The sequence below is a fragment of the Saccharomyces eubayanus genome, chromosome XV, assembly GCF_001298625.1.
Source record: "Saccharomyces eubayanus strain FM1318 chromosome XV, whole genome shotgun sequence".
NCBI lineage: Eukaryota > Fungi > Ascomycota > Saccharomycetes > Saccharomycetales > Saccharomycetaceae > Saccharomyces > Saccharomyces eubayanus.
In genome coordinates, this window is record NC_030974.1 from 590,909 (window position 1) to 609,853 (window position 18,945).

The 18,945-nt window shown below is 38.2% G+C and overlaps 9 protein-coding genes across 9 annotated transcripts; 5 read left to right on the forward strand and 4 right to left on the reverse strand.

Annotated features, from left to right (window-relative positions):
- Nucleotides 1-212: 212 nt before the first annotated feature.
- Nucleotides 213-764, forward strand: IMP3 (snoRNA-binding rRNA-processing protein IMP3; the record flags this gene model as incomplete). The annotated part of the gene is made up of 1 exon (XM_018365671.1): nucleotides 213-764. The coding sequence occupies one exon, from the start codon at nucleotides 213-215 to the stop codon at nucleotides 762-764; it is 552 nt and encodes a 183-aa protein (XP_018221926.1).
- A 358-nt stretch (nucleotides 765-1,122) lies between these two features.
- On the reverse strand, nucleotides 1,123-3,315 carry SKG6 (Skg6p; the record flags this gene model as incomplete). Its single annotated transcript, XM_018365672.1, has 1 exon — nucleotides 1,123-3,315. One exon carries the CDS (start codon nucleotides 3,313-3,315, stop codon nucleotides 1,123-1,125), a length of 2,193 nt encoding a protein of 730 aa, XP_018221927.1.
- A 579-nt stretch (nucleotides 3,316-3,894) lies between these two features.
- Nucleotides 3,895-5,634, forward strand: PEX28 (Pex28p; the record flags this gene model as incomplete). The annotated part of the gene is made up of 1 exon (XM_018365673.1): nucleotides 3,895-5,634. One exon carries the CDS (start codon nucleotides 3,895-3,897, stop codon nucleotides 5,632-5,634), a length of 1,740 nt encoding a protein of 579 aa, XP_018221928.1.
- Nucleotides 5,635-5,928: 294 nt separating this feature from the next.
- MTC6 (Mtc6p) lies at nucleotides 5,929-7,515 on the reverse strand (the record flags this gene model as incomplete). Its single annotated transcript, XM_018365674.1, has 1 exon — nucleotides 5,929-7,515. The coding sequence occupies one exon, from the start codon at nucleotides 7,513-7,515 to the stop codon at nucleotides 5,929-5,931; it is 1,587 nt and encodes a 528-aa protein (XP_018221929.1).
- A 591-nt stretch (nucleotides 7,516-8,106) lies between these two features.
- SPO12 (Spo12p) lies at nucleotides 8,107-8,619 on the forward strand (the record flags this gene model as incomplete). Its single annotated transcript, XM_018365675.1, has 1 exon — nucleotides 8,107-8,619. One exon carries the CDS (start codon nucleotides 8,107-8,109, stop codon nucleotides 8,617-8,619), a length of 513 nt encoding a protein of 170 aa, XP_018221930.1.
- A 121-nt stretch (nucleotides 8,620-8,740) lies between these two features.
- SPO16 (Spo16p) lies at nucleotides 8,741-9,343 on the reverse strand (the record flags this gene model as incomplete). The annotated part of the gene is made up of 1 exon (XM_018365676.1): nucleotides 8,741-9,343. One exon carries the CDS (start codon nucleotides 9,341-9,343, stop codon nucleotides 8,741-8,743), a length of 603 nt encoding a protein of 200 aa, XP_018221931.1.
- A 286-nt stretch (nucleotides 9,344-9,629) lies between these two features.
- Nucleotides 9,630-12,869, forward strand: RTT107 (Rtt107p; the record flags this gene model as incomplete). Its single annotated transcript, XM_018365677.1, has 1 exon — nucleotides 9,630-12,869. One exon carries the CDS (start codon nucleotides 9,630-9,632, stop codon nucleotides 12,867-12,869), a length of 3,240 nt encoding a protein of 1,079 aa, XP_018221932.1.
- Nucleotides 12,870-13,435: 566 nt separating this feature from the next.
- LAM1 (Lam1p) lies at nucleotides 13,436-17,122 on the forward strand (the record flags this gene model as incomplete). The annotated part of the gene is made up of 1 exon (XM_018365678.1): nucleotides 13,436-17,122. One exon carries the CDS (start codon nucleotides 13,436-13,438, stop codon nucleotides 17,120-17,122), a length of 3,687 nt encoding a protein of 1,228 aa, XP_018221933.1.
- Nucleotides 17,123-17,722: 600 nt separating this feature from the next.
- On the reverse strand, nucleotides 17,723-18,781 carry LIN1 (U5 snRNP complex subunit LIN1; the record flags this gene model as incomplete). Its single annotated transcript, XM_018365679.1, has 1 exon — nucleotides 17,723-18,781. One exon carries the CDS (start codon nucleotides 18,779-18,781, stop codon nucleotides 17,723-17,725), a length of 1,059 nt encoding a protein of 352 aa, XP_018221934.1.
- Between the last annotated feature and the right edge of the window lie 164 nt (nucleotides 18,782-18,945).

Consider the following 18,945-nt stretch of genomic DNA (forward strand, 5'->3'; position numbering starts at 1 on the left):
TAATATCACGCGATCTTCGACACTGCCTAGTTAACTATGTTGTCTCCTAGCTATCTCTTTTTTTTTTTCTGTTACCCTCTATTTGCAGTGAAATTTTTTTCCCACAATTGTAAGCTCATCGCAGAAAAAATTCATGGAGTAATTTAAGATTTATTGGTTAAAGGTACCAGAATAGCTACAGAGAAGGAAGGTAGATAGAATAGAAAGTAACCATGGTTAGAAAACTAAAGCATCATGAACAGAAACTGCTGAAAAAAGTTGATTTCCTCGAGTGGAAGCAGGACCAAGGTCATCGCGACACTCAGGTCATGAGAACATATCATATTCAAAATCGTGAAGATTATCATAAATACAATAGAATTTGCGGTGATATTCGTCGCCTCGCTAACAAGTTATCATTGCTGTCTCCTACTGATCCATTTCGTAGGAAACACGAACAATTATTATTAGATAAGCTATATGCCATGGGTGTTTTGACTACAAAATCCAAGATATCTGATCTAGAGAATAAAATTACCGTCAGCGCTATGTGTAGAAGACGATTGCCTGTAATTATGCACAGAATGAAAATGGCAGAAACCATACAAGATGCAGTCAAGTTCATTGAACAAGGCCATGTTCGTGTAGGTCCTAATCTAATAAACGATCCTGCTTACCTTGTGACAAGGAATATGGAAGACTACGTTACTTGGGTTGATAACTCTAAGATTAAGAAAACTGTGTTAAGATACAGAAACCAAATCGACGATTTTGACTTTTCGTAATTGAATTATATAAATAGATTACTTCTCTCAATATTGGATATAATATTTATGTACACAGCAAATTTACGGTTAAGAAAAGAGCAACAACAACAGCAACAACAAATGCCGTGAGGTTCAAAACATGTTAAATAACATAGGAATCATGAAGAATCAACGAATGTTTAAAAAGACAATTTCCACGAATTAAAATACAATCGAAATACTAACTAGCAATACTTGATCCTTCAAACTTAAAATATACTTAGAAAAAAATCCTATATACATATCTTAATTAGTATAAATACACAACTTGCAAAAATTTCTACAATAAAGAACATCAGTGTAACTATCCAGTGACCCGTCCTATCATTACTCAATATCAATTGATTGCGTAATTATGAGAAGAACCTAATTGTCTTCTTAAATCGTCCTGTGAACCACTATGTGGTAAAATACCGCCAACACTTGGGGGTTGTACAACATCGGTTTCTTCTAATATCCCACTAACACGAGAGTTGTAATGCTGCTGCTGCTGCTGCTGCTGGAGATACTGATACGAGTTATTTTGTGTGGTTAGACTGTTATTTCTTGAATTTGTGGCGCTTACGCTTCTGAAAGAGCCAGCTGGTTTGTATGATGGTTTTGCCGTTAAATCTGAAGGATTAGTCATCACCACACTTTGTCTTAATTGATATGGCGAGGGAACAGCTCCGCTTTCATTGGTTTTTGTGAATTGACCCTGCTGTTGTGGAGCGTAATAGGTATCATTCGCGGGTGAGTAAAACATTCCTGGATGATCTACGGGATTTAACGCGGTACCATTCAACCGAGCAGTTTGCAATTGAAGAAGTTGTTGTTTGTTTGGTCCCTTGAAAGATGTTAAAGAGTGAGAGGAAGCTGATTGAGCTAGATATGCAGGCGTGGGTAATTCCCCAATAGTTTCTAGCGTTTGGGGATGATTATATTGTTGTTGCTGAGGAACTGGGGCACCGTACCACTGTTGGTTCTGCGTTGCTTGCATGGGGTATCCTTGTTGTGGTTGTTGCTGGAAGTCACCATATATTGGCGATTGTTGCTGTTGTTGATATTGTACTTCATCATTTACTGGCTGGATTGCCATAGAATAAATGGAGGAAGCAATTCTATTAGTAGCTGCTCCTTCTGTACCATTTACGGCGAGGGTGTCATGTGTTAAGTATTGGTCTTGGTGTTGAGCTGTTTCTAGGCCATGCGCATTTGAATTTACATCATTTACAGCAAGTGCATTTTGTACTGGGTATTGTTCTTGGTACTGGTCAGCCTCTGGCACATCAGTAGGATCTTCGTTGCCAATCTGGATAGAAGGTAGTGGATTTTGACCCGCACTGTCCATGCAAGGTTCACCTCTTGTCAAGACATTCACACTCTGTTGTTGCTGTCTCTCTTGTTCGTCTTTTACTGTTTTGGTTCTATCCAAATAAACTTGATAAATACTTTTCATTCTTTGTATATCTTCTTCCTCATTAGCTGATAAGCGTGACACATAATAGTCATCGTTTTCGCCTTTGTTAGAGCTACTGACATCCACATGTTCAGGATCTTTGATATCCTGGAGTTCGTAGTTATCATTCATACCAACCTGCATGCTCTTTCTTTGAGGGTTCCCTAGTTCGTTATCAAATTCAAACTCGAATGCGTCGTTATTGGGCGATTCATCTAACTTGTTCGAAACTTTAGTCTCTTTGCTTACTGTAGCTAAACTACTCTCTTTATCAAGAAATGCTGGTTGCCTGTATGCATCTTCAGTAGCAAAGCCATTTGAAATGTGACTATTATCGATGGGACTGGAGTAGGATTCCGAGCTTTCGCTTTCTTGAAACCTCRAACACGCTCTTATTGCCGTGTGATTCGAAAAGTTATCAGGATGTAAAGACAATGAACTAGCATTTCTGGAATTTGCAGCCACTTTATACCCTCCAAATCCATCGCTTTGTACTCTCATGGCAAAATCCCTCAGACTGTTAGAATCACTCGTTTCCTGTGGAAGTTGGAACGGATCTACGTACCAACGTCCGGTATTTCCAGGTGGAGTAGCACTTTTCATATTATATCTGCTTCCATCCATGCTATTAGCAAATGGGTCCGAAGGAGGCTGTTGAAAAGCTTTTTCCACGAAGTCTTGAGAGTCACTGGAGTACGGATGATTCAGTTCTGATGGATATTGGTGCATTGCGGGTAAATATTCAGAGTCACCTTCGAAATCTGGATCGTTATCCTCCTCAGCTTCCCTTTTACTTCTCTTATAAACAACGTACAGAACCACGGCCAGCACGATTATAATGACAGCTACGGGTACCGCAACGGCCACACCAACAGTCACACTAGTGCTGTGACTGGAATTTGTAGGCAGTTGACATTCTTGTTTGGAGCCTGTACACTTGGCTGACTTACTATTTTTCGTGCTGGATACAGAGGAAGATGATGAATCGTCATCATTTCTCCTAGCAATCCTCTCGTAGGCAGAAACAGTATCAGAAACATTTACTGCTGAAGTTACGAGGGTTGGGATTCCACGCATATGGGTATGGTACATCGCGAACTAGACTCTTTGTCAAAACTAAAGATCCTCGATAAACGTAACGAATGAATAATACAATCTGAGGCAGCGAAAAAAATTAGCAAATAAAAAGCTCGGTATGATTGAAAGCTAGGTCTATCCCCACAAAAGTTTGACGATGGATTTTCACACTTGATATCAAAGGATCTAACTATGAAGAGAAGGAAAAAAAAAAAAAATTATTAGAGAGCTTGACTATTCGATGAAGTTTCCTATTTGGGTGAGTACTTTCCTCTTCGAGCTACAGAAAAAAAGTTTATCGCTTCGCCAAAATCTTTCCACAATCTAAAAGACGTGTCAGGGCTTTGAATGTTTTTATTCAGGGCGTTTTGATAAACTAGGGCTAAATATATTTGAAAGCTAAAATTGAATTAGGACTAAATTGGAGATGACGTTTTTTATTTCCGTCGCAATGAAGTTAGTTTCCTTTTTATTGTGACATATTAAGGTAATATGGAGTAGTTGATGAATTGGAGTCATCGGAATTTGTAATCACAAGGATCATAAAGATCAGACCATCCATTTGAGCTGGCAATAAGGTAAAGAAATATAGAAATGAGTGAGTCCAGTACAAGTCGCAGAAGCGCGAGCAAAGACGCAGTTAAATCGTACTTTGCAGGCAAATACAATAAAGTGTTAGACTCTATCCTAGAAGCAGAAGCGGCGATATCTAGATCACCGAACGTGGCAGAAGATTTGTCAGAGAGCTCAGCAAGCGGAAATTCCGAGATGAGCCATTCGTCGTTGGCTGCTTCTTCAGCAACAAGCCAAGGTATTAGTAAAAAGGAATTACTTCAACAAATCGCTGGTTCGTTGTTGAGTACGTCTATTGAGCGGTTAAAGACCACCCATTCTCCCGATGGGTCATCTATGCTGGAGTACTCGGAAGAAGTCCCGTACGATGAACAAGAGTGCTATGACTGCGATGGTCCCTTCAAGTGCCCTGCTCACCTTGGGGAGGCGGCTGCGTATTATGATGACGACATCGACGCAGAGCCTGCTCTAGAACCCATAAGTTCTAATACTGAGAGAGATCCATTTATCGATGTCTTTCTAGACAAGCTAATATCGAGGCTAGTACCTGAAAAACTGCCTGAAAGAGAACATTTTAGTAGCAGCGCTACCATTGAGCACGATTTGGACACAGGAAGGGTTCCTGTGTTTTCTGCAACTGTATTAGGCGGGAACTTCAAGAAATTGTCTAAGAAAATGGGCTCGATTTTTGAACTACAGGATTCCATAGTTCGGCTGTTGACTTGGAGAAACCCGACCGGAACGGTAACATCACTGATAATATTCACTTTAATTTGCTTTAACCCAATGTATTTGGTGATTTTGCCAATTTTCCGTTTCATCTATGGTATTATAGTTCCCGGCTACGTACTTAGACATCCCTTACAAAGAAGCATATATCCGCTTAAACGTAACCATGGTTCATCGTTATTGTATGACGTTTGCTATGAAGGCAAGAACGAATACACTTATGGTCAGCAATTTTTTTCCAAATCCTTTATGGACACCTTGGAATCCAGAAATCAAGAAAAGGATGAGATTTCCGAATTGGACAAAAGACCTGAAAACACACGGGAATTGAAACACGGAATGAAAGTATTGATTAATCTTCGCGATATGCAAGACATGACTTCTGGTACCCTTCACGTCATTGACACAATAAATAATTTTCTCCGAAAGGCTTCTAGTTTCCAGAATGAAGTACATTCTACTAAGAGGTTTTTCACAGGCTTCCTTTCAATCGCCGTCCTAAAAATCCTGTCACCCTTCGTAAATTGGAGTTACATGTTTAGCATATCTGCCTGGTGTCTATTGATATATATGCATCCAAGAGCTCACCCTAAAATAATCAAATTCTTCCAAAGTGGAAAGGTGGAAAGAGAATATAAGAACTTGAAAAGGAAGGAAAATCAAACATACAACATGATATTTGACGAAAAACCAGAAATCAGATACATTGAAATTTTTGAAATATATAAAAAGGGCTTACTGCCAAACGATTGGAAGTTTTTTAGATTCTCCAGTAGCATTTTTGATCCTCTGGATTCCTATAGAAGAGCACAACAAGTTCCACCAGGAACAGATTCATTGCAGGACGTCATGCCACCTCTAGGATGGATATTCGATCCAAATTTTGAGTGGAGAATCGACGCTGACGTGGAAACCTGGGTTACGGAACGAGGATTAAATTTACCAACTACCAAAGAATTTTTACTCGATCCAATGTTTAAGAGGAGGCGGCTGATTCATCGTGTCATTAAGAGCTCAAAACCAGTAACATGACCACATGTTGATTTCCTTTTGCTCAGCTCTACAAAGGATATTCGTTACGACCACCATATCACGCCCACAAATATAGGTATACACATAAGTATAAATAATTTTCTGTATTTAATAAGAACAATAGCAATGACACGCGAGAAGGCTAACGATAATAAAATGGAATAGAGATAATACAATTTCGATTTTACAAATAATATATATTTTCCTTAATAAGAAAATGAAATAAAAAACCAATAAAATAAAATGTTAATGTCCTGAAATTGGTCATGTTTAAGAATGTGGGCAAGAGGAATATCAGGAAGGTACACCTTCTAATTCCGACTTAGAAATTTTATTGATAACTCTTCTCCAATTTTTCCTGTTATCATAAATAGGGACTCTCAACACACTCAAGTAAACAACAATAAATAATAGGGCAAAGGAACAAACCGATGCAGGAACCATCATTGTCACGAAATTCCTTGTGGAAATGACTTTTTGGTACGGACAACTTGCATACGGACCGCCACTGACCCAACAGTTACTCACTGATATTGAATTTAAATCGATCCACATTTCCGTATCAGGGAAGGACTCGTTTTGCAAATAAGAGATCAACGATTTTTGTTCCAATGGTGTTCTTGGGATATTGAAGCTATACTGATCCGGACATTTAGACCCCTTATAACTATCAAAATCAAAATACGAAGCCTTGTTTGTTCTCACCAACCATTTGAATGCCGAATTCTCATATCTACAAAGTCCAACATCGGAATTATAACAGTTATCGACTCGCCAAGTCGCTGTCCCATTATTGGCGAAATAGTGCAAGAGGACGCAATTGTAAGCCTCTAGCGTGCCGGCGGAGTTCATGGACTTAGAAGTTGACTGGGTGATCGATGGTTGATTGTTGTCCCATGACCAGATACTGCCTTCGTGAATTATTCCCGACAGTTGGGTCACATTATTTATGTTAGACGGATTGCTTATTATTGGCGATAACCCACATGAAATATACTCTTTGATGTCGCCAGCGGTGAATTGCGAATCCAAAAATCTCCATTGGACTGATGATAAATTAGTGAGGCCGTCCACTGTGGATGGACAACCTAACGTGGAATTCCCCTGTTCATAATGGAACACATCATGGGAGAAAATATATGGTGCAGTAGTTTCATTGAAGACATGGGTCAGCTCGCCGATGATTAGTCTCTTTTTTTGCTCGTACAGTACGGAGCCTAGTGTGGGCCAGCCATCTGTGGAAGATTTGCCGTAGACATTCCAAGCATTATTCTTTGCTCTGTCATTTTGTAAATCTGTAGGCTTGTAAATGTACATGCTCCCCAAATTCTTGTCTAGTAAGAAGGTAGTGTTCAGTGTTTGTATCTGGTAATCGTCTGCGGTGTAACCTTGCTCAGTGGTAGATATGTTCAAGAATAATACGATCATGTCTGCGTAAAGGTTGTTCTGCGTGCTAACAATAAAAGATTGTAAAGTGGACAGAACGTCGCTGAACAGCAGTGTGGAATCTACCACCATCAGATCATTATTATGCTGTTTCAAATCCAGAACAAAAACGTTGGCCTCGGAAGCTAACATAGATTTGATCAAGGTAAGTATCTTCGTATTGTTGCCGTCATTTACCATGCTAGTTTCGTTATTCAGCAAGACCCGTCGCAGATTCACGCCAACATATGGTAACTGGTCAACGGTAAGGTTCCCCATAATGTCTCTCTGAGACCTAAAGGCCACAGTCATTTGGGGGGACATCGTGGACCAGAGCGACGTTGAAACCGTTTCACTCGTCACGGTAACATTTTCGATCGTCGCCGTAGAGTCTGAAGCAGTGACGAACGTTCGCAGTGAGGACCATATGACAAAAAGGTATAGGAGTATCCACATGCAGTGTTTTTTAACGATACAAATGCAAATGAACAAAAAAAAAAGAGAAGAGCAAAGGAGATGTCTTTCTGTAAATAATGCCTAGAAAACCCAAAAACTGCAATTAAAAAAATAAGTTAAATAGAGTAAACGCAGTGTACCCACGGTGCAGCCAACTGTAAAGTATGACTACTCAGGGAAAGGATTGACAGCCACTTTTGGAAATTTCACCATTTCCTATTGTATTTGCTCTTCTCATTACGAAGAAAAACGAAATAATGCCAAAACCACAAACCCTATTTTCCGAAGGGCTAAAAGCAAAATTAAACAGGGCTGAAATGAACCCTGTTTATTCAATCTCTTTGCCTAATTAGGAAAAAGGTAAACACGCCGCCTTTTCTCTTTTCTTTTTCCGTTCGAAAAATTGTCTGCAAAAGCTTGAAACAATAGTATCACAAGAGAGGATTTCCTTCATTCGAAACTGCAAGTGATATTTGAAGAGCTGGTCTCTTAGAAGGGCGAAGCGGTTATTGAGTGAGCAGTTATTATCTTGGTGTACATCTAGTAGCGAAACAAACTAACATATATAGTGAGACAACAGAAAACGTATTTATGTCAAGCAAGACAAGTGACCAATCAGCATACACGGTTTCCTTCCTTAAGACTGATAACACCAGAAAAAACAATGCCACTACCGACAATAACAACGGCAACAGTAACAACAACAACAACAACGGCAACAATGCATCCGCAGAGACTGAAAAAGACGCTAATAAGGAGAACATACCTGGTTTAGAGGGGGAAATCACAGCATTCCGAATTTTCAAGAAGAAGAGCACGTCAAGCTCAAAGACATCACATACTAGTAGTAACTTTATAAAAAAGACTATATTCAAAAGGGACCTCTTGAAGCAGGATTCGAAGAGAAAACTACAGCTGCAGCAGAGGTTTGCATCACCGACTGATAGACTAGTATCACCATGCTCGCTTAAGTTGAATGAGCATAAAGTGAAAATGTTCGGAAAGAAACAGAAAGTCAACCCGATGAAACTTAACTTCAAGGGTCATCTCGAGGCCGATTCGGAAGATGTAGAAATTGACGAAGATGAGGAGTTCTTCTACTAGGAAAGGGCGTGTTCCTGGTTTAACAAAACAACCAACCGCTACGAAGTAAATAAACAAGTAAATAAATAAACAATTAATTAACAATACCTGGGGTTTTCATTTTTCGCTTTTTCGGTAATTTTCATTCGTTGAAGGCAATCATCAAGCTCTCTAAATCATGGAATCTTAATAACAGGGCCTCGAAATCCTGTTCCTGAACACCATTTCTCCGGAACAGATCAAAAATTATCTGTTTGATTAAAGTTTCATAATCAATGAACTCGTCCATTTCTACACTGTCCCGAACCAAACCCTGGTGATTTTTGAAGGTCTTGAAGTTTTGGTTGGTCTCAACATACCGAATCCTCTCTACGGAGGTGACCTCGGTGATAAAATACCGAACATCTCTTCTGGGAACTTCAGGCATCAAATCCAATGACCTCTGCAATAGAATGTCCCAGTAAGCAACTGAGAATTTCAAAATGGTGAAATTCAAATTAACTGCCAGAGAAGGTTCCGGCACCATTCCTTGGCTTCTTCGTAATTGTCTGTACACATCCTTTATCAATAGCTGTAGCTGCTGAACAATGAAGTCGACACCATTGTCTCCAGCTTTCAGCAGCTTGTCCACTTGTGAAACCAGCCTACTCGTATCTACTGTAATACAATTGACCAAAAAATGCTCGTTGACATTTCGCAGCTCCTGTATCCGCAACACCTTCCAAAGAAATTCTGAATTGTCCATTTTGACTAGGGTCTATTTTATAATTCCTTTCTATAACTATTTTCCACTTTATTATTCCTTCTTTTTTGCTTTTAGCCGCCCAGGTTTTATCAGTATGGCCACTTTTTACGCGTTTGCAGGGTAACAGCAGCGCACCTTTTTTTTCTCTTTGGAGATAGTTTTTCGCGTCACATTTTTGCCAATAATATATACATCATATGTACTTTTATTGTTTATATTCATCAATTGCTCAGTAAACATTGAAATAAGTTCTCAAGAAGGGAGTGTGCTAACCAAAATATACGCCATGGGCTCATTACTCTTATTTGAGCAACTTAATTTTTTAATTTTGGTGGCTTCGGAGGCCGAACTTCCCATCGCTAACTCCACTAGAGAGCTATTGATGGATCATTCATGCAATGATTGTCAGATCTATAAGCTTTATGATAATGTTGAAGATGGCTCCCAGAGAGACAAAGGTTGGTTTATGGACAAATTTGGCCCGCAAACGGTACATTTTGTCATTAGTAATACAATTGAATTTTCGTTTTACAGAGCAGTTTATTTCGATCTGTTAATCCCTGTCATATCCCATACTTGGGTCAGGGATTCCGTAAAGACCAAGAGACATCTGAGAACAAACATGTATTCCCCTAACCCATTCCATTTGCTTCGAGACTGTCAAGTATACATCTCTAAAAACTCGTTCAATAAGTGTGAATACATCCTATACTCCGACTTACTCCATCTGTTGGGTGGCACCTCGGTCAATTACATATCAAACAGAACGACACACGTCATTGTACAAAGCCCCAAAGATCCTATCATAGAGACAGTTAACAAATTGACTTTCGGCTCTTTTTCTTCTCCGTCTTCCAATAAACAAGTGGAGAAACCTTCGAGGGACTGGAAATTTGTCTACCCAACGTGGCTTCTATATCACTTTAAAATGGCAAAGCCTCTAAGTAGTGAATTAGCTAGTTTGTGTGAACTGGATATGAATGACACCACCGAGGAACAACTTTTCGCTAAATGGGAAGAAGTTACTGGTGATAAAGAGACTTCATCGACACAGCTTTTTCTTCATCCAAATACGGATTTGTTCAAAAACCATCATTTTGCTATATCACCAGATTTGAACTTCTTCACACCTTTATATTGGTTTTTAAAGGAATTTATCGAAAAATTGAACGGTAAGGTAACTCCTTTGAGCTCTTCTGATGACCTAAAGTCCATTTGCCAAGGTTCGCCCGATATCGACTGTTATATTGGTTATTCTGCCAATTCGCCAATACTAGGCCAAATCAATAGCATCAAACCAGAGATTTATGTCGGAAATGTAAGTTGGTTATTTTATATCTTTGCATTACAGAAATTCACACCTGTATCGCAATGCAAAATTATCCATCAGCCTTTCCATGCCAAATTGTTTACTTCCAAGGAATTAACAGTTGCGTACACCAATTATTTTGGTTCCCAAAGGTTTTACATTCAGAGATTAGTAGAAATATTAGGGGGGTTCAGTACTCCTGAACTGACAAGAAAAAATACACATTTGATAACCAAGAATACAATTGGTAAGAAATTTAAAGTTGCGAAAAAGTGGTCATTAGACCCCCAAAATGCTATTATCGTAACAAACCATATGTGGTTGGAACTATGCTATGTAACCAACTCCAAACTAAACCCCAAAGACAGCAGGTTTCAAAATTTCAAATTGGACGATGACATAAAATGGAACATTGGCCAACCTAAAGTGGAACAGTCATCTCTTCCAACTTTAGACGTTCTATCGACGAATATCAAAAATGCCCAAATCACAACAAGAAAATCGTCTCCTCTAGATGAAAAAAACGCAGGTGACACTAGTACTCATACAAGACAAGATAATACACCAACCAGCACTTTTACCAATTCAATTGATGAAAAGATTGATAAATTACAAAAAATCTCGATAGAAGTAAGCAAAATGCATCCTACCGAATTGGCACAAGGTTCAGATTCTAGTACTTCAACAATAGGTCTACCTCCCGTTTCCAACGTCTATTTACACGGACAGAATTCAAACCCTAACATTGAAATAAAAACGGAGACCGTGTTTGAGAATAACGGAATGGGAGAGTCAGTGAATAATGGGAACCAGACTGCGAAGTATGATACCAACATCACCGAAAAGGTAGAACGCAAGAACAGCGAACAAGAACTGAGAGAAAAATCCACAAAAAAAAATGATGTTGAGTATGTGGCAAAAGAGGAGGAGGGTTCGCAAATGCAATTAGGTCAGCAAGTTAAAGAGGAAGACGAGTTTTGGAAAGAAAATGACAAAGATAAAAAGACCAAGAAACAGGGTACGGAACTCGAGGAGCTTAAAGAAATCAAGAGAAGTGAAGAAAATGCAGAAAACCCAATTACGCATGCAAGAACAGTTGAAACTTCAGAGAACACTAATCCAAAGAACGCAAATGACAAGTACTCGCATTTGTTTGAAGGATTATCTGATAGCGACAATCATGTTGATGATATGAAGGCTACTGTCAATTCCAGATACACCACGCCGAAGACGTCACAAAATGTCAAGACCAATGCTGGCACTCCAATCGCTACTCAAACCCAAGTTCACACGCCTAGTAGCAATTCAAGGCTGGCAAAGACACAAGCTGCCAAGCGATTGCACACAGATATCGAATCATTGAATGAATTTCAGAAAAAGCTGAAAAGGAAAAAAATTGATACCGAGGAGATTTTATTGCCTGAGGAGACTGGAAATTTGAATAAAGACAAGCTATTAATTGCGAAGGCAGAAAAAGTTTTGAGTAAATTTGATGAATTGCCTGATTACAACATAAAGGCGGTTTGCACCGGATGCTTCCAAGAAGGGTTTAATGAAGTCGACATGGAAATATTAAGCCAATTAGGTATAAAGATTTTCGACAACATCAAAGAAACTGAAGGACTAAATTGTATTTTTGCTCCCAAGATTTTGAGAACCGAAAAGTTTTTGAAAAGCTTAAGTTTCGAACCCTTGAGATTTGCACTGAGACCTGAATTTATCATTGATTTGTTAAAGCTAGTTCATACCAAGAAGGAAAAAGTTGCGCAAATGAATCTGAACCTGTTTGATTATGAGATCGACGGGGTCGATGAGGTTCTATTATCGAAGACTAAACTACCTACCAAGGTGTTCGAAAGGGCGAACATAAAATGCATAAACCTAGTCAGTGATATACCTGGTGGAGTGAGCACTATTGGTTCAGTTCTGCAGGCCCACGGAATCGAAAACGTCAATATTTTACGCAATAAAAAATGCATTTTTGAGGACATAATGGATAATGATGTTTCTGAACAGAAAAATGAAAACATCTTTAAATACGTCCTTATTGTCACCAAGGCTTCACAAGTGAAAAAATTCACTAAATTAATAAACGATCATGACAAGGCCAGTACGGTTTTGATTGTAGAATGGAATTGGTGCGTTGAATCGATTTTCCATCTTGATGTTGATCTTGAGTCGAAGTCAAATATTTTATACCAAAAAAAAACAAAATAATATGGACATTATATATATTACATCACCTGATATATCAGAGTAGAAACAATTAAACATAAATAATTATGGAGATACGCTTTTCGGTCTCATTATACTTCCGTAAAAAGTTAACCCATACTCGTAGAGTTTCACAAAAAATGTGCATATTTTAAGCAGTGCCCGGAGAGCGGCTTATTAGACTACATATGCAGAGCAGCACAAGGGAAAATGAAAGGCATGGAACATCTCCCTTCAATCGGTAAATTCAAGCGTACTTTTCGTGGAATTCACCATTTCTTAGACCGCTGCTGTATCATGCTTAATCTTAAATAATGTGGTTTCATCATTCTCCAACCTATCCATTGTTTGAATATACAAGGTGGATTGGATTGCCTACTACCCGGAGTTTGAAAAACAGTGCCTCTGAAAATTCAATCAATAGGGAAGACTATGCATAACATGCGTATTCATTGATCTTCGTTTAAGTCGGAAGTGTTAAACGCCGATGAGCCTGTTCACTGCTTCATTACTGTCCTTTTAGGTCTTCTATTAACCATATTCTGCCGCCGTTTTAATTAAACACTCTGATGATGCATGAGCCTAAAGCGGAGCTACGGCTGATAACTGTTGCTTTTAATGAAGCGTCTACCGATTCACCCTCTTTCAGAGCTTCGGTCAACTACTTCCATACAAAAATGGAGTCTTTGAACGGTTGGTTGCAGAATGCTGTAGATTACGTGGAAAATACGTACAGACCTTCATTTGAAGATTTTCAAAGGATAAAGGAAACGCTATTCTCACAATTGCTGCCTTCTCCCATATTACTTTCCAATGGGTTTGTAAGCAACCAAGCATACACTCCACTGCTTGTAAGAGATTTTGCTAAAGACATCAATGATCTTTCGAATACAGTTCTGAAGATAATTCTGGGCGACGAAAACTCTCAATATACTACAGCCTTGACAGCTCTAAGTTCAGATGCCATCGATCCTTATCTTAGCTCAAGAAAAAACTTTGAATATTACCAGAGAAAACACGATTCATTTATGAACGATTTTCTGGCATCTAGTAATGATGGCGATTCTCTGACCCCACAAAATCTTCAAAATGAAACGTTGAAGTTGTTCGATATCAAGCATAAATATGTAGAAGCTTCGTTGGATTTAGTCGAAGCTATTTCGTTAATGAAGGTTAATTTGGATAAGTTTCTGGTTGAAACAATAGATATTATACGCAAGAATAATATGATCACAACCAAAGATACCAAGGATGTCACTGATATTACTCCTGAACTCACGGAAACGCTAAAAGAATGGTCCGACTGGATAGAAAATAACCTTCAGACATTCCAGGCTTTGTCATCTAAATCATCTGAAGCCAAGCGTGCCATTCTCAAACTCACCCTGGCACGGTTGAAGCCATCTCGTTTGTTGCAGGATTATGACCTCAACGTCATACAAAACCTGAAATTTAACTCACCCAAATCAGCTAGCGGTAAGGTAATCCATGAACAAAAAGGAATATCAGGGTGGCTTTACATGAGAACAACTGTCGGCCATAATCCTAAAAGAGTTGTGTGGGTAAGAAGATGGTGTTTTTTACATAATAGCATTTTTGGAGTTTTCTCACTTTCACCTAACAAGACTTACGTCGAAGAAACAGATAAGTTTGGTATATTATGGATTAGTGTAGAATATTTGCCAAAAGAATCTAGGAATTTCTGTTTCAAATTGAAAATTCAGAACCCCAACAACAAAACAGGTGAAGAAAATACACACATTGATATTATTTTACAGGCTGAAAGTGTTGGCGAGTTAAAAGCTTGGATTGGTATGTTCAACTTTCATAAACAGTACGCCTTGTCGATAAAGGATACAAACAATCCTCGATACCAACTAGCCATAAAAAAGATCGAACCTCAATTTTTCGAGTTTGCATCTAGCACTTCGACCTCAACTGACAAATTATTAACCTCACTTTCTGGTAGTACTTTAACACTGGTAGAGGAATTAAAAAAAAATTACCTGTCAGAAAACGATATTGACTCTATTATTGATAATAGGGCTTATCATTTAAAGGTGATATCTACACCGATTTTCACGCAACTGACTCAGTTGGCTTTATTCTCCACATATTTGTCTGTGTCAAGTTACTACCCAGGTGCCACCCAAGCAAATGTATGGGGCGCAGCGAATTGGAATGACTTTTCTTACTTATATAATCCAATCGGGGATAAATCTGTACACGAGCCGCCCAAAGTGTCAAGTGCCTCTAGATTTTCTGTCACTTATCCTGAATATTACCCATATAATATGAAAATCGATGATATACAATTCAGGTCCATTTTTTTTTCAGTGAATTATGATTTTTTAGAAGTCCCCAAAGAATTAGTTCTTTTAAGATATTCATCTGTTTGGTATCCAAATAATAAACAAAAATTTTCGTCTATGGCGTTCGTCACTCTCAATAATATCTATGTCTACTTGAACATTTCAGGTTTCTCGTACTTGAGAAAGATCGACCTATTAGATATCGACTCAATTGAATATGACAGGGGCCCAAAACACGCTTCTTCAAGGATGCTGCACATGCAAAAGAGTGATGGGGTGAAATTCAATATGTCCATCTTCTTTACTGATCGAAGAGCAGTCGCTTCCAAGTTACAATTCTTGGTAGAAAATAAAGCAATGCACGGTCCAAAGGGTGAAAAGGAGGTTTTGGAAGTATTTCAAAGATTAGATGAAGAGATTAAAAACGAAAGGAATGTTATCAAAAATAATCTATCCGAAGTAGAACTTTACTCGAAAGAACACTTATTGAAGAACACCTATGATTTACATTTTGAAAACACTGAAGAAACACCAGTTGAATTAATGAGCCGGAAAGTGCGTTTGGAAGGGGAAGCCCAATTCTATTTTCAAGATAATTACAGAGTAGGAAGCAAGACCTTATTTCACGTGCTGTTTGGGGATAAGTCCCAAGTTTTTCCCAGTTCATTATTTCTTTGTAAAAAGGGCAGCAACATGAACAATTCTACTTATTGGGAGTGCATCAAGCATACAGAACAGGACGATAATTGCCAATTTGAGCTTGTTCGTAAGTTACAGTTTCAACTAAACAGGACTTCTAATTACATCAAAGAACAGTTCTGCTTGAAGAATGATAATGACAATTATAAAATATCTCTTGCACAGCGCATAGTGAAGATAAAACAAAATTACTACTACGAAGTAAATGAAGGTCCATTTATTGTGAAATTTCCGCTATGCCATCCTTTAGTTGTCAGTGTGAAGTTTATCATTGCAGAATGTATCACTTCTCAAGGCGAATCACTAAAAAAGTGTGATCTAGCAATATTGTACAATTTCAAATTCATTGAATCTGTTGACCAGATGGATACGAAGGTTAAAAAATTGTGGCTTTTAGAAAATATCCATCTTGGTTGGGTATTAAGATTTTGTAAAATTGAACATTTTGCAATCAATAAGAAAGTTAGAGAGTACCTAAAAAAATTTAACGATAGGGAAAGGATGAGTGATGTCATCAAACTGTGCGGGTTCCTAGGTGTTTTACCTACAAAAAGTTCACAGAGCAAGAAAAAAACAGATTATAACATGCAACCCGTACAGATCAATTACGATTTTCTGTTGCTTTTGAAAATTATTACCAAACTAGCAGTTTTTTATCTAAGCGGTTTTATTATTAGGACGACAAGGATCCTGATAGCGATAATAATGTTAATTTGTAGATGTTTTGCGAAGTTCAACAAATCCTTGTACTATGGTCTTTTAATGTCCGCACTAATTAATCTGGTCTTCGTTGGTAAGTCCATTCATTCTTATTTCTCAGTGAAAAGAGCAGAAACTCTTTTTCAAAATTATGCCAATGGTGGACAAGCAGAGCTTCAAATCATGCATCGGTCTTTAACAGTTCCTGATTTAAACGTTCTTACGGAAAAAATGATTGATGATGATGATCAAGCGGGTGTAGTGTTCAGACGGTTCGGGGAAGAGGAGAACTCATACCAGTACAAGGAAACTAGACAAGAAATTGCAATTAAACGAAATCAAGTGCTAGTGGATTTAAGAATTCTGCAGAGTACGGAGAACGAATTGGTGCAAGGAAGCTACCGAAAGTTTTTAATAACAGAAAGAGACAAGTGTCTTACCACAAAAACTGAAATGCCTGAACTATGGATGAACGACCCGAAACTACAGGGTTATTGTAACGAATGCTTTGCAGAATATGAACGATTATCTACCATCCCGGTTTAAATCCGTGTTATCCTTGTCCGTTATCAGTAAGACGAAGAAAGCCAATCTTAAGTGGCATACGAACCCTTTACATATACTTTATATTTCAAGGAAACAAACCCAAAATCATATTCTATTATAAATATAATATCATTTTGACGTTAGCCCTAAGTACATTGATCGATTTTTTTGTTTCTCCGGGTGTCTTTTTTTTTTTTTTTCCTGAAAATTTGTGAAGTATATAAGAAGCCATAAAGAATCCACAATTTCACTTAATCTTTCTCAATGTTTGTTATAAAATAGAAAAAGGGTAACAAGCAATGGTATTGCACTCGAAGCATCAACAAATACAAATTTCGCACGGCAAGTAAACAAAGGAAGTTGGTAACAGTAGGTGTACTGTTCTGGTTTCCTTGTATGCTTGCAATGCGCAATTTTTTCCCGCCTGCCTAAGATATGACCCTGTTTAATTGTTATATGATGAAAATTTTCTCAGCTCACTCAGATCTTATGAAATGATTGATAAAATTTCCTAATAACATTCATCAAATGTATCTGACCAAAACAATTAACATGAGGCCATACAACGCAGTTTGCGCTCTTGATCTTAAATATTACATATTACATAAATTTCAGACATGATACATGTATCCAGTTTTCATCTTGATCCAATTCTTCGCGAAATTTCACAATGACGTTGTTTTGGAAGTAGGTGTTTTGCCAGTACGACATTTCATAATTCGTGAATTGTCCGAGAGTTTGACCAGGTTTATTCAACCATCTAAAACTCCATAGTTTTGTCTTCTGGTTATTTATCGCAGAGGCATCATCGAACAACTCCTCTTCAATGGCATCCTGAATTTTCTTACGATTATATTCGTAAATTCCGTTGAATCCTTTATTTTCCAGTATGTTGGCCAAGTCGGACAACAGTTCGATCCCGTGGATGATGTATTTTACTGAATCACTCTTTTTGGAGATGGCTATTTTTCGCAGTTTGTTTAACCTTGCCAGGGCTTCTAGCGCTGTTTCTTTATCATCAGTAAGAAAAAACTTGAAAATAACTAATGCCTCATGTACCATATAGTGTCTTGAATTCTGAACCCTTGTATTTTGTTTCCTTTCAAGTCTGTTTGCTTGTTCTGCATCTATGACGTCGTTCATCCATTCTTCGTTGTCTTGCGGTTCATCATCTGCATTGTCCTCTGCTTTTATGTAATTGCCATCTTTGTCAAATACACCGTGTTGCACTTCATCATCGATATTGAATGGCTCTATATCCACAATTTTTTCTTCTTCTTGCACTTTGCCGTTATCAACCGTAACGTCCAGGTCAACCAGATTTTCCTTTCTAAACTCTGCAATATCCAAAAGTTGGATCTTTGACTTTTCATGCTTCTTATGGCCTTGGGCACCAACATCGTCAACATCTGACAGAAACATATCTTCACTTTCTTTCTCATTCTTCACATTGGCCTTCATATTCAACTCTTTCTCACCATTTTCGTCATCCGAAGAGTCCTCGACACTAGAATCTGAATCATACTCCGCCATTTTTACCTCACTACCTCTATGTCTTTTGGTTTTATTATAAAGCTCATCGTCGAGTTCTTCATCACTCACAACTTGATTGGTCTTCCTTTTTAGTTTCAAAAAGTTCGAGCTTTGCATATATTCCATGGTTATTGGTACAGAGCACACCTTGGGTGGTGAGACTAATCCTTTTACCTGTCTATTTCTCTCTCATTATCTTGAATCAAGTATAGGCATTCCTGTTTGTTCGGGAAAGCTGGGTGCGCTTCTTTTCTTTCAATGTCTTGCTATCGACTTTCTTGTAAAATTTC